At 41.8% G+C, this 15,301-nt stretch overlaps 2 protein-coding genes across 2 annotated transcripts in view; both read right to left on the bottom strand.

Annotated features, from left to right (window-relative positions):
* Nucleotides 1-9,764, bottom strand: part of ap1g2 (adaptor related protein complex 1 subunit gamma 2) — a 29,205-nt gene extending 19,441 nt beyond the window's left edge. The window contains exons 1-13 of the mRNA XM_034103961.1: nt 9,640-9,764; nt 8,741-8,943; nt 8,049-8,173; nt 6,860-7,001; nt 6,561-6,657; nt 6,395-6,471; nt 5,181-5,276; nt 4,645-4,725; nt 2,952-3,050; nt 2,803-2,858; nt 1,402-1,515; nt 825-965; nt 83-137 (exon numbers count right to left, since the gene is read on the bottom strand). Coding sequence (XP_033959852.1) covers nt 83-137; nt 825-965; nt 1,402-1,515; nt 2,803-2,858; nt 2,952-3,050; nt 4,645-4,725; nt 5,181-5,276; nt 6,395-6,471; nt 6,561-6,657; nt 6,860-7,001; nt 8,049-8,173; nt 8,741-8,941 — 1,284 coding nt within the window. The 5' untranslated portion in view covers nt 8,942-8,943; nt 9,640-9,764. The remainder of the gene's footprint in view (nt 1-82; nt 138-824; nt 966-1,401; nt 1,516-2,802; nt 2,859-2,951; nt 3,051-4,644; nt 4,726-5,180; nt 5,277-6,394; nt 6,472-6,560; nt 6,658-6,859; nt 7,002-8,048; nt 8,174-8,740; nt 8,944-9,639) is intronic.
* The window catches only part of LOC117461967 (zona pellucida sperm-binding protein 3-like), a 526,690-nt gene that overhangs the window by 25,697 nt on the left and 485,692 nt on the right, over nt 1-15,301 (bottom strand). The window lies entirely within an intron of this gene.

Below are 15,301 nucleotides of genomic sequence, written 5' to 3'. Positions count from 1 at the left end.
ATTAACAATGACAACTTAAAAACAGGTGTAAAGTGAGGACCCCATGTGAGAGGCAGCAGGTGGAGGCTCAGTGTGTAGTTACCGTGGTGAGGACATGCAGGATGGTGTCAATGTGCCAGCGCTGGGAGGGGGCATACCTGACAGAGACAGAGACACACACATTCAGTGGTGCAGTGGAGTCACACACACACATATCCATCTGCAAGTCCATACACAAGTGCGTGTACAATAAAAACATAGAAGACTATTGATTGCCACTTAAAGAGACTGGGGTGTCATTTAGAGTGGAGACAGACACAGAGTGATACATGAAGCCACACACATATAAAGGACTTCTTGTAACAGCCTTCACACTTTAAAAACGTCACATTAAATGCATTGACATGCACATGAATGTGTGCTTACATGCATAGATACAGTAATACGGTGTAAATCAGACAAGATTATATTAAAGAAGGGATACAATTCATATATTGAGCACCATCTCTTAATGAATGAAATGTTTTTTCATCAATGATTTGCCTCCTTTAAAATACAAAAAAACAAAACCAGGATGGTAAATTATTTTTTGTCGTTAGTTTATAAGAAGTTGCAAAACAATGTAAAAAGATAAGGAAGCACCTACACTTCAAAAATGGAAACACTAATAAAATATTATTTAAACATAATAATAATAATTTTACATCAAGACATGAAACGTATTTAACATGTTGAAATATTAAACGTAAGGTATTCACAGCCTTACTCATTAGTACAATTAAAATGAAATGTCTATATTTAAAAAAACAGTCTGTAATAGAATCATGTCTGTGCACATCTCTCACCTCTCTGCAGCGTTGAATATGCCACTGGCAGCATGAGACTTGAGCTCTTGGGGGCAGGAGGAGAGGAAGATGAGCAGCTCCTTCATCATGGAGCGGACGTTGGTTGCCGACACCAGCGCCAGGGAGAGCTCCAACGCACGGCTGGAGAATTGGCCAGGAAAGGGTTAATGTCAGTAAATATGTAGTATTGGCCCTTTAATGTGAAAATGCGATTCTGGTGCCGTTTCTCTTTATAATATCATATTAAAAATAGGGATCATTGTGTTGATGCGGCTGAGTTCAGTGTTCTAAACTGACCAGACAGAAGGTGCATGTTCACATATGAAAGGAAATATCCCCAAACATAAAATAGGGATAACACAGTAGAGGTTTGCTACATTTGGAAAGATTGATTTTTACTTAAAAATTAACTGATCTCTAAGTATATAATATATTTGAAAACAAGAGATAATGAAATCATGATTGATGACTCTTAAAATAAACATAAAAAGGTGACATTGGAAAAGCTTGACTGTCAAGTTTGCTGATCATTTGAAGAACAGCTGTGCCTGACAGGCAGAGGAGAGGGCAAAGTTACCGCTTGACTGAAGCATCCTGGTCCTTCAGGCAGTCCACGATGGTCCCCCGGTGGCGCTGCACTGCATTGTGGTCCGTCCCAACAATCTTTTGAAGAGAGGTCATGGCAATGTACCTGAACACAAAAAAAGAAACAGACAACAATGAAGTTGTCTTTATTTTTCTCATACTGCCTGTTCTGCAGCACCTCTTTTCACCCTCTGTCTGAAACCAGTCTGCTCTGATTGGTTAGCTGGTCGGCTCTGTTGTGATTGCCGCTTAGAGATGTCCCGCCCATTGGCCTATTACCTACAATGTGTTGGAGCGATAGCCAATAGAAGTGCAAGTGTTACAGAGTTATTATGTTGCAGGTAAATAAAGGAGTCCAATGGAGGTGTTTCAGGCAGTGTGAGTGTGTGGGAGAGAAGCTCCCTCTGCAGGGAACTCTGCAATATTTGAACCTATATAACACACTACATGAAAGGGGAACCCCGAAAAGCAGAATAAGGCCCCTTTAAGATCATTTGAGTAGTTGATTATGCTTTTATTTTGAAGGCAGCATTGGGCACTAGGTGATTTATGTATTCAGTGGTAGACAGGTTGAGGTGGGATTGGGCACAGGACAGGCATGTGTTTTCTTTATCAGGGCAAGTCACAGGACAAGAGAAGCGGTAAGAGCCATTGTTCTTCAATAAACTGCACAAAAAATATTCTTGCCTGGACACTGGATTTATCCATGCATGACATTCGCTACCTGGTGCCTCAGCGGTAGTCTGAGTTTGTTTTCTGTATTAGTTTGATATTGGTTTAGTTGCTACAGAATAAAAAACAAAAAATCTAACCATCAGCTCACAATAAGATTAATTCACAGCTCTGTAAAAACATTACTCTCTCAACCTGTTAAGATAAATAATTCATCATTCCAATTAAAATGTCTGATGGACTGCTTAAGTATTAATGTATGCACTGACTGGCGAGATGTTATCTCTCCAGGGAAGAAAGAAAAGCAGCCCTATTACTGTCAAACAGCCAGAGAGAGATTCAAGAGCGCTGCAGGTAAAAAGCAGACCACACAACCCCTATGGAAACAAATGTTAAAAATAGCAGCGAAAAACCAGCCCGGAGGAACCAGTTACAGGTCTCCACAATGCCTGATGACAAATGACACGGCCCCGTAATTGAGAGATCAGCATTAACAGCCAGACAGTGACCTTCTGGTGTTGCTCTCGAGGAACGGCTCCCGGGAAAGTGATTAGTGAGCTCGGACTGATAACAGCCTGTCGGGGGAGTTTCTCTCTCTGGATGATGATGATGATGATGGGGTTTGCCGTTGGCCTTGTGGAATGAAAAAGCTCAAAATGACCCTGAGAGGAGAAAAAAGAGAAAGAACTGTGGGAGGAACGGAAAAGAAACAAACACTAACCGAATGTTTCTGTCGTTGTTCAGGAGAAATCTTCCCAGAATGTTCACAGCCAGAACCTGGGGAATAAGTCACCATTTTTTTATTAATAAGGTGACAACATTTATTATGTATTAAAGGTGTCACACAGTGAGAGGTGCTGCCAGTCTCACCCTGAGGCCACTTTCTGACTTGATGTCCAGCACGGTGAGAACAGTTTCATACAGCACAGCGTTGCCCACAGTCTTAGTGCTGTCAGTGTTGGTCGCCACCTGCATGGAAAGTCAAACATTACTCATATGACACATTTTAATTGGTGTGTTTTCTTTAATTGTTTTTGGGGAAAAAAAGCTTTATTTCTGCCACCAGTTGCCATAGAAATATTTACATTTTCTGTTTTATCACCCTGTTTGGGAAAAGAGCAACATACTCAGGCACACAGGAAGTGGTGTGCTGTACATGTTCCAGTTTGCCTGGAATAAAACAAACTGGGTGACTCAGCGTGAGCAGTGACACCCATGATGACTGAACATAGAGAGGAGGGACACCTACAGAAACTTGATTACCAGAGAACATAATCAGGGTATATGCAGCAATCCTGAAGTCAAATTGAATACCTTTTAAGACCTTTTTTAAGACCCTTTCCATACATTTTAAGACCTCATCGCAACTTCGAGTTCTAACCGGTTACATTGGCGACACACTTTACCTCACATTTACTATATTGATTGTAAGATAGCACAACTAAACAGAGTGCAGACAGACGACTGAAGCCTCCTCTCCACATGAACTTCCACCTCTCTGTGAAGGTCAGGTTTAATGCAGCATGCTGCTTTGTTGCTTCTGTACTCTGTGCTCTTTCATTCCAGTAGAACTCCTCAGAAACCAGTAGAAACCAGTATTTGACCAATAAACAAAACAATTGACAAAACTTTGAACTATGAAATATATTAAACTTTGGTGAGCTTCAGCGGGGTAATGCCATATCGGAGCTCCCTCACAAATACCCAGGGGTTAAATTGGGCTGGGGCTGTCCGGGGCTAAGCCCGGCACATAGGACGATGCTCTGACGTCATCACCCACACACATTTGTCATATGTTTACAAAAAACGATATATATGTTAAGACTTTTCTCGTTCTTAATATAGACTATATTTAGGGTCGATATGTGTTGACCTTACTTTAAAATAGCAGATCTCTGTGACCGGATATAGTTTGGCTTAGACCCCGGCCCCACGAGGACGCATACAGTAAAACGCATACGCAAACGCAAAAAAGTCTTTCGTTCACACGCATTCGATTCATTAACGTGTCCGTTCACACTAGACTGCTGGAAATGCTGGAAACGCTGTAGTACATATGCCAGGCCTGTAAGTGGCGCTGCTGCCGCCACAAAATACACCAAAAGCAGCGAAGAAGACCCCGGAGCATGGTTGTCATGGTTGCCCTTCTGTTTATTCTCCGTGGTGGACGGCGTGTTCTCCTGCTGTATATCTCTCAGGTAGTCCACCAGCAGATAACCCCCCCCCCCCCCCATAGCAAGGAAACGAAACTTAAAATAAGAAGCAGCATTTTATGGCACGCTATGCATGGGGCCACCTTGAGGGGGTTTCCCGACATGTTGTTTCAGTAAATTAAAGGGTGTTTCATGTTGTCGTTGCTGTGGACCTTCTTAATACCTTGGACAATGCCGTTTAATACTTTTTAATAGCCTTCATTTTCGCTAAATTGATTTATCAACTTTTAATACTTTTTAAGACCCCGCGGACACCCTGATAATGTTCAATGAGAACACTTTTTTATTTTGAGCTCGAAAGAAAGAACTCAGAGAATGATTATTATTATTTGTGAAGGAGAAAATTGGACCTGAGCCAGTAGGTCGTTCATGGCGTCACTGGCTCCTTCGTTGTTGTGACCGAGGATCCTCAGCAGCCTCAAGATGCGGACCTGAGGACGGAACAGATGGAATAAAAGGTATTTTGGAGCACAGAATAAGCGAAAATAGGAGGACGGATGATAGGGTGATACATCTGTAAGTGTGAGTGAGAAAAAAAGATACTGAAAGAAGGAACAACCTGAACATTCAATAATATAAAATCTGTTGATTGTCTGGAAAATTAAGTACAGTAATGATCTCTCACACACACACACACACACACACACACGACCCCCCCCCCCCCTTTGCTATTGTATTATTATTATGGTAACCCATTATTTGCATTGATCTCATTTTGTTATTTTTAATTGTGTTGTTATTATGTTGGCTATGTAGATACAGCTAAATGAAAATGAAAAAACTGTTGACCAAAATGTCCTGCCAGTAAAGCATCTATTGACCTTAATTAAAAAGGATAAATAGTGTGATATGATACTGTAATATGATCCACTGAGTCCACACTGACCTGTAGAAAGGGATCGCTGATTCCTGCCACATCATGTTCTGGAGAATAACCCGAAAGCACCAGACCTTTCATGATCTGAACCAGATCTGGCACCGTCTGAAAACACACCACAAACATTACAGCAGTTAGACGTGTACGCACGCATATATGTATGTATGTATGCAAGTAAGTATGTAAGTAATGAGTAAGTAGGTAAGATAGTAAGTAAGTAAGTGAACAAGTAAATAAGTAAGTAAGTAAGTCAATAAGTAAGTCAGTAGGTTAGACAGTAAATAAGTAAATATGTAATTAAGTTAGTAAGTAAGTATGCAGCAGGGGAAAGGTATTAAGTACATTTTCTCATGTTTTGTATGCACGTAAGAATTTAAGTTACCTATACTTTATTTAAGTATTTCTAATTATTGCTACTTCTAATCCACTACAATTTGGGGTGTGTGTGTGTGTGTGTGTGTGTGTGTGTGTGTGTGTGTGTGTGTGTGTGTGTGTGTGTGTGTGTGTGTGTGTGTGTGTGTGTGTGTGTGTGTGTGTGTGTGTGTGTGTGTGTGTGTGTGTGTGTGTGTGTGTGTGTGTGTGTGTGTGTGTGTAGCAATCCCTGGTGTGTGAATGGATGGCTGGATGAATGGCTGGCTGGATGGATGGATGAATGGATGGATGGATGGATGGCTGGATGGATGGATGAATGGATGGATGAATGGATGGATGGCTGGCTGGATGGATGGATGAATGGATGGCTGGCTGGATGGATGGATGAATGGATGAATGTATGAATGGATGAATGGATTCATGGATGGATGGATGGATGGATGGATGGATGGATGGCTGGCTGGATGGATGGATGGATGAATGGATGTATGGATGGATGAATGGATGATGGCTGGCTGAATGGATGGATGTATGTATGTATGTATGGATGGATGGATGGATGGCTGGATGAATGGCTGGCTGGATGGATGAATGGATGGATGGATGGCTGGCTGGATGGATGGATGGATGGATGTATGGATGGATGGATGGCTGGATGAATGGCTGGCTGGATGGATGAATGGATGGATGGATGGCTGGCTGGATGGATGGATGAATGGATGGATGGATGGATGTATGGATGGATGTATGGATGAATGGATGGATGTATGGATGGATGTATGGATGGATGGATGGATGGATGGATGGATGGATGAATGGATGGATGAATGGATGGATGGCTGGACACACACCTTTCTGAAGCGCTCCAGTGTTTCTGGGTTCCGTTCACACAGCTCAATGATGAGCACCACAGCCCCATGCAGCACACCTGGGGATAAAGGGGGTAAGCATTGCAAATAGTTTGAAACAGCACCTGTGAGAATCCCTTACAGTTATGAGTTATTGAGGTCTACTAACCGTGGTTCTTCTCAGTGAGGAGGGTGCGAGCGGCGGGCGCAAAAAGCTCCCCGAGTTCATGGACCTTCCTCACAATGTGAACAGCACACAGAGCAGCCTGGAAGAAGAGCGGAGCAAGTCATCAGGACAGTTATATCACCACTACACTGAGCAGATGGATGGTGGTGCTGAAGAAGGATAGACATCTATGTAACTGTTTTAAAAAGCCACAATTAGGCTTATAAATTGTAATTCATTACACGTATATGGTAAGATTTAACTGTGCAAAAATGTATCAGTAAAAAGGGGGGAGAACGTACCTTCTTCTTGATGTAGGAGTTGGAGGCTCGTAGCAGTCTGTCGATCTCTGGAGCCAGATCTCTGCACATCTCGGCTGAACCCATACAGGCCAGCGTGCACAGAGCCAGGGACTGCACGTACTGGTTACTGTGAGAGAGGTCACTGGAGAACACACATATGGGGAATTAACAAATGTGTGTGTGAAAATGTTAAGCATTTTACTGAAATCTAACAAGAAAACGGATAATCTTTTGACTTGCTCTGATTCTCTTTTCTGAGTTACTCTGTATACATGGAAGCGTACTATCGTCAATTATGACAATTACCTATCGTCAAACTAAATAGTATGATGTCCTTAGCCAATAATGAGAATACCAGCCATTGATCTTTTGCCAGTGCTGTACCAGAAGTTAACATAAAACACATACAACTGAGTACCATGTCATTTTATCCCCACCATTTAGCACTTCAAATCTGGATATGCAAAAAGCTACTGAACACTATAACAGCTACCTAAATAGCTATGCATTATAAACAGTTTTGTATGCATTGTAAGATATTTATTAACGAGTTCTCCAACTAATTATTAAGCATTTCGTACTCCTATATCAATGTTGTGCTTAAGATGGATTGTTAAAACATTTATAAAAAATGTATGGCGCACAACAATAGATAGCGTCTTTTTCAATTCCACGCCTTCTATTCCATAGCCAAAACGTGGCGCCTACATTACCCTCAATGCAACTGGAACTGCCAATAGTTTGGTTAGAGATTAAGGTGTGTTAGGATTGTAGCGGCTAATGTATCTTGAAGTTTAAAGCCTTTAGCAGAGATGAGGAGGGGACAACAAAGGTCTGGCAAATGTACTTCTTTCCAACTCCACTCCCCAAGATGTTCTTAATTTTAAAAGTTGTGGTCTTCAGACCCAACAGATTGACATCACTTAACATATACTCCCAAAGTCCTGTAAACATTGGTGTAAAATTACCCTTTGGCTGTTTATGTTAAATACAGTGGTTTTACTAATATTTTTTATTACAATTTCAGATTTCAAGTTCTAGTAGGTGTTCTAGAGCAGGCACCGTTCCCACACTGCTCCCCGGGCGCCGTTCAAAATGGCAGCACACTGCTCCTAACACTAGGATGGGTCAAATGCAGAGAAACAATTTCCCCACGAGGGATTAATAAAAGTCTATCTATCTATCTTACTTTTTGATGGAGTTGGTGATGAGCAAACTGGCATCCTGCTTCTCATCCAGCAGCATCATGGCTCCAAGATATCCCACACGCTTCTCGCTGTATCGAGGGCTGGCTATCATCCGAACACACTCCATCTAGACGGGAGAACCACAACTCCTTTTAATGTGAGGTGACATGAGATACTAGTGTACTCACACTGCTGATGCCCCGAGGGAAATGAACAGCTCTCTGAGTGGAGGTCAGATTGAGAGCTGCAGCCTTACTGGAGCTGAAAAGGTTTCAGTGGTTTAAGATGCTGCAGAGTTGACTTTGCTTGAGGGAATTAACCACGATTCAAAGCATTGTAATGACACGGAATGTCAAACAAGAGCCAGAAGAACTAGTTTCCCCAGCAGAGACTTACTAATATTATCTTAAATGTATGCATTTAGCTTGTTATTCCACAAGTTGTTGTCATTTCTTTATGTTTTTAGAGCTTTGTCATGCAATAACAAATGTTTGCTAAGCACACAGATCATGTCTATGTGGAATCAGTTTAAACACATAGTGGTTGGACATTGGGACCAGGCCCCTATCTTACACGAGAACAAATCAGCGATGAATTGAGCCCGGATCATCCAGCAGCATGATGTTTTCTCACCCCTGCTAACCCCCTTAACCCAAGCAAACCCATGAAAGGAATTAGCACAATCCCCCCTCACCTGACCAAAGTGAGCAGGGTAGCCTAGCATGTGCACGTAGAGCAGCTTGGCCAGGTTGTGCGATCGCCCCCCATTGTCTGCCTGTCTGAACTGTGCCCGGATGGCTGCACACTCCCTCTGGATGACACCTCGCTCCTCACACTGCGTCCTGGCTGACCTGATGGCCCGGATCATCTCCTGTAGGGGTACTGAAGGAGACATGGCTGTGTGCGCGTGTGTGTGTGTGTGTGTGTGTGTGTGTGTGTGTGTGTGTGTGTGTGTGTGTGTGTGTGTGTGTGTGTGTGTGTGTGTGTGTGTGTGTGTGTGCGTGCGTGTGCGTGTGTGTGTGTGTGTTTGTACATGGGGTGTCATGGATATGTTAAATGACAGAAAAGTAACAGAGCAGAGTTATACTACGATTATTAGCATTATTTCACTTCCAGTTCCTGTTACTGAAACATCCCACCTGTGTGTGTAACGTTAGGCTAATGACGTAAAGCTGTTACTACACCATAATAACGGAATCATTAAAAGAGCTATGGTGTCACTAAAACACAAAGCCAAAGAGTAAATATTGCAAAAACAGTTCAAACTACTTTTGGTAAGCTGAATGCTCTTCCTGGTGACATATTGGCATAGCGTTATGTACTCATAGATATGGCTAAACTTGTCAATAACCTACCTCTATCTTCATAATTTACGTTGTAAAAAAACATTTAGGTATCAAATAGATTCAGATCATTACACTCCCCCAGTCAATGATGCAGGTCAGTGAAACGAGGCAGTGGCTAGCCAAGTGACCGAGAAGAGCTAACCTTCAGATGCTGTCAAGCTTGCTCAGTGAGAGAGCTACAGCGCTAGCTAACTTAGCATGGAGGTGTGTTTATGTGAATGGTTTAAGCTACAGAATAAATACCTACCTCTACTCTGTGCAGAGTCCCCAGTATTTGAAAAGTAAAGCGGTTCAACCGAACCCCCTCCAATAGACGAATGCAGTCAGATGGCTGGAAACCCAAATACTGTGGATCCATGTAGTGTCAAAGGATGAGAGTATAATCACAAGACTTCCTGTCACACCTTTCAAAATAAAATACGCATTTTAAATTCACAGGAAGGTATTTTTGTATTAGGCCTTTTGTACATAACAGGAATAGCCCCGGTGAAACTAATAACATTAATTATGGTATACACGGTGTACACGCAAGTTACAGGGGATTCATTTTCATAGCTGCCTAACCAGCTTAATGGACATTTATTGGAAAAGAGATAGGACTTTCTAGACATATTGAGGTCATGATCCTACATTTTGTCACCTGAGAAATGTCTGTCTGAGAAATGTCTGGCTTGATATCAAAAGCAAAGAAACTATGTATTGTTTTGTAATTTCCCTGTAAAATATCCAAACACTGCTTTAATATCATTTCTGGGAGAATAATAGGCCTTTTTCCCAGCAAACATTTTGAATTGTGATGCGTGAGTACAAAAAGCACAGACTGTTACATTAACGAGGGATATGCAGAGCCCTCGTTAGTGTTATTAATTGCTGTGCTTTGCCTGCAGGTCTGCAGGGAACAGTGATAATAACAGTAATTTAGAGGTTCAGATAAAATATAATAATCTTAACCCAAGTTTGAGCCACTATAGCTGTTTTCATGTATTTCAACACATGTTATGGTCTTCATCCGCAGATGGACAGAAGGATTAGAAGTGTGGGAAATAGTTCCAGTACAAGTAGGGTTGGGAGGGTTACTTTGTAAATGTAATCAGTTACTGATTACATGGCTCTGAAAGTAATCCGAATACAGTTACAGTTACGTGTCTTAAAAAAGTAACGTAATCAGATTACTTTTGGATTACTTTCTTTTTCCATCACAGATGGTGTGTTTTGGTGAACAGGAGACACAAAAAGCAAAAGGAAACTGAACGTGTTTTTACGATTTTAATGGCTTATCAAGAGCACAACTGAAACATCACATCTGAAACGATGTAACAACATAATACACTTTTTGGGGATGCAGCTTGGGATGTGAGGAGTGAGGGACACGGCTTAGAACGGGCGTGTCGCCTTCTGTCCTGCCAGCCCAGGACATGAATTAACTAACTCATTTTAAGGACATTTCGGCCAGGGGTGTAGAGCTATATTTGTTCAAGCACCGGATTGGCAAAACCGGAGAGTGTGCACCAGTCTGCCTTGATCTATGAATTCATGTCCGTGACACTCACAGTATCTGCTTCCCACAGCTGTTTTATAGAAGGAAAACCTCCTTCACTTCATGAAATCTCTGCAGCACCAGGAGGCAGCGGGAGGGTTAACTCAGCCGCTGAGAAGACGAGCGCGCCGCGCAGTGCCTTTCACGCACCGCCTTCACTGTGTATACCTTCAGAAATAATCATTAGTAAGGCTAAAGAGCGACCGCAGGCTGATGTGTTTTAACCACACACACACACGCGATTTAAACGCAGACTTTTGTTCCTCCATGTTTCGTTGTTATTGTTTCACTGAGCGAGCGGACAAACGCTTTTTTGGTCCATCTGCGGCGGTAATAGGTTTTGTGGACTGTGATGAATATTAAATGTTGAGAGGAAATCTTTCCACCAATAATTCCAATAAGTTATCCAAAATGTATTCACTTCAGGTTTACGAAAGTAACTGTAATCAGATTACTCGTTTTTCAAATGTAACGCGAGCTGAATACAGTTACTTATTTTTTGTATTCTGATTACGTAACGCCGTTACATGTATTCCGTTACAACCCAACCCTGAGGTCCAATTGAAGACTATGGCTACTGTATCTTGGTAGATGGCAAGTAGCATCCTGTAAATATGTCACACTATATATCATAACATGTACCGTAATTATTCACTTTGAATGTTAAATGGTTGTGGTGGCCAGTAGCCTAATTATTTCAAAAAAGTAAAAAAAAGTAAAATAGTTATCCAAACGAACTAATTGGGGAATCCATTTCCCCCAACAATAATTGCGTCAACACAGGGGGGAAATTGATTCTAAATCACTATAGGTAGTAGAGCAAATACTGGATTACTAAACTATCAGTGTGCAGCTGCCCGGAATTTCCACAGACCCAAGCTCCTAAAAGCTCTAGGCTTATGTTATTTAGCTATGTTATAGGCTACCCTGGATTAGAAAAGGTTGTCAATTGTTGTGTAGGCTACAAGATGTAACATATTTGACAGTACTTAGTGTTGTATAAATAAATATGATTTAGAATACACCAATTAGATGTTGTGGTTTGATTTGATTCATTTCATCCACAACTTTGAATTGATCCAGCATTATTTGGATACTGATTCAGGCTTTTATTTTGAAAGCAAATGCATCTTCTTTCCTGTCCATTTCAGGGCATCGTAAAATTGTAACCAAGCCCGGCTCGTCATAGCCCATGACTTCCGCAATTTGATCGCTCACGGTGCGTGGGCTCCGCCCCTTCTACGTCAGGTGTTCCAACAGGTAGATAAAACATTGATGAGGAGGTTCAGCAGGCAGCACAGTAACAATACTACTGCAGTGTGCGAAAAGAGTGCATCCGAGTATCATTTTTTTTTAACAGTCGTTCAAGTTGTCAAAAACTCTTGTCTAAAATAGTTTTAGGATTGGAAAAAAAAAACGTGGTATAGGCAGTGTTGGGAAAGTTCACTTTCTACATGAACTAGTTCAGTTCACAGTTCACACATTTTAAAATGAACTAGTTCAGTTCATAGTTCATAATTCAAAATGTTGAACTAAAGTTCATGGTTTCAAAAATGAACTAATTTATAGTTCATAGTTATTTTTTCAATACGTTGCTGCGAACTATTATTTGTCTCCTGTACGATGTTAATGGGCCATTTCAATTTTTACAATATCCTCAGAGGGCCGTACAAGTTATTGACCTCTGCTTAAAAAAACTAAAATCACAGCTCATTCATTTCAGTCTGTGCAAAGAAAAAGCAACCTCTTCATCCAGATATCTCACCATGACTCGCGTATGCATGCACGTGCAGGGTGTGGCGTGACCACCAAAACAGAAAGATAATTTATGGACACAAGATGTGTGCAAATGTATTTAGTTTCCTATCCATGTGAACATGATTTAAGTGGGGGGGGGGGGGACCTAACCTCCTCTAGAGGGGTCCGGAGGGCATGCTCCCCTGGGAAGATGTGTTGCACTTTGAGAGCAACATTAGGAGATCTATGGACACATCTCTCAACACCCAAACACAACTGTAAGCAGATTTTCTTTTAATTTATGGATATTTGACAAATCACTCCCCTTTCAAACTGTATTCTTCTTTATTAATAACTGTCATATAGTATTTTATACCTGTTTACCTTTATTCTCTTATTTTTTTATAACTATAATGATCATATAAAGATGTGCCTTTACCTCACTGGTTGGAGAAAAAGCTTCTTATATTCGTTAGCATAGCTAGCTAACCAGATGCTAATAACAACAAAGTTATTGACTGTCTGATCAGTATGACAGATGAGCAGATCGCCACTGGGCTTTCAGCTAAAGACACAGACACGCAGAAACTGCGGCATGTGTATGGACTTATCGGTACTGCAATTTCTGAAGTGCTGGAGTGGCGTTCTGGTGCTCTCCGTCAGAACTGGACCCTGTCAGTGGAGACATATACCACGTGATGACACGTTAGGCTCGTGTTGTGTTCAAGGACCCTGACCTTGGCCAGGAAAAACAGGCACTCGCTTGTTTAATTTTTTTGCGGTCTAGATTTCTTTCATTTTTTTATTTTTTGCGTACGTGTTTATAAATTACCTCGAGGGCCGTACCACATTGTCTCTCGGGCCGTATACGGCCGGAGGTTCCCCACCCCTGCCGTAGAGTCTCACTCTGAGCGAGTGCTGCTGCAGCTGCTCTCGGCTTCGTCCATACTAATTCATTCATTCATTCAATGCTCGCCGGTTCCGCGGTTCCACATTGTTTGTTGTGAGGAGTCTGATATATTTAGTATATTTATATTTTAGTGCGACAGCCAGGGGTGACAGGCGCGTACGCGTCACAGGCAGCTTGCTGTTGCCAGATTGGGTGGTTTTCCGCATTATTTTGAAGCCTGTTTACGGTGTGTTTTAACTGGGTTTTCGGCTGAAAGGCATATGAAATCTGGCACACTTTTGAACGCCGTTATAATACAGTGCTGAGAATGAACGCACTTTTGAACGCCGTTATACAGCGCTGAGAATGAACGCGTTCTCAATTACGTTCATCTAGCGGAAATACAGTACGTTCAGTTCACGTTCGCCCAAAATATAAACGCGTTCATGAACGATCGTTCATTGAACGCGTTCAGGTACATCACTGGGTATAGGCCTACGGGAACCACGTGCTAAATATGCATTGGGCAACTAATAGTAATATTTAATTTTCAAACAAAAGCTTTCTGTTAATTTATAAATAAAGAACATTTGAAATGTAGCCGTTTTTGCTCTTTCCACGCTATGCCTAATTGGACACTTTTTTTCCTTTTAAGAAAAGTCGCACTTCACATAAACTCTTCATAAATCGAGAAAATAACTTTTGATCTAAAAAAAATAAAGAAAAAACCTTCAACGGGAATATTTTTAAATGAATAATGTATACACACATATATATATACATGCACATATATATACATACATATATATACACATACATATACATACACACTGAACCAAAATATAAACGCTTTTGTTTTTGCTCCCATTTTTTATGAGATGAACTCAAAGATCTAAAACATTTTCTATATACACAAAATAACCATTTCTCTCAAATATTGTTCAAAAATCTGTGATAGTGAGCACTTCTCCTTTGCCGAGATAATCCATCCCACCTCACAGGTGTGGCATAACTGTCACAATTCACATGTTAGGTCACGTTTGTAGTTTTGTCTGTGTTGGGGTTTTTCTTCTCTTTGGGTTTCCTGTCTTATTGTGTTAAGTGTTCACCCCCATTTCCTGCCTGTCTGCTTTCTGTCTGTTTCCCTCCCTGATTACCCGATTGTGTTCACCTGTTGTCCTTGCGTTTCTCCTCCCCTGCCCGGCTGTTTCTCGTTGTCATGATTACCCCTTCTTGTATTTAGTCTTGTCTCTGTTCAGTGTTGGGTCATTGTTTGTTGGTGACGGAGTTCACCGGAGAGTGTCCTGTTCTGTATTTATCCTTGAAATAAAGGGTTTCTCAAAGGTTATCTGCATTTGGGTCCTGCTTCCTTCACTCATCCGTGACAGAATGACCCAACCAGGAATGGACCCAGCAGACAGTTTGTACGCTGTGAAGTACAAGTTAACATGCTTGAGGAATGACTTTCGATATGCCTCCAGTACTGAAGAGAGGCAGTCAGTTATTTCTGCGGCACGCCAGGAGGTAACCTCAAGGCCCTGGTTGAGGGAGTTGCTCCCCGAGTGGGTGGAGGACTTTTTGGGCAGCGTTGAGGTCAAACCTCTTTCCCGGCCTGCTAGCTCCAGCCATGCTAGTCCCCTACCTCCCAATTCCCAACCTGACACCATACGTCTCGGCGTGTTCCGTCTGGAGTCAACCTCTGCTTCTTCCCCAGTTCCTGCTCCTGTCCAGGAGCCGTTCTCTGGA

This window comes from Pseudochaenichthys georgianus, chromosome 17 (assembly GCF_902827115.2).
Source record: "Pseudochaenichthys georgianus chromosome 17, fPseGeo1.2, whole genome shotgun sequence".
NCBI classification, from domain to species: Eukaryota; Metazoa; Chordata; class Actinopteri; order Perciformes; family Channichthyidae; genus Pseudochaenichthys; species Pseudochaenichthys georgianus.
This window is presented reverse-complemented; position numbering and strand designations above follow the sequence as displayed.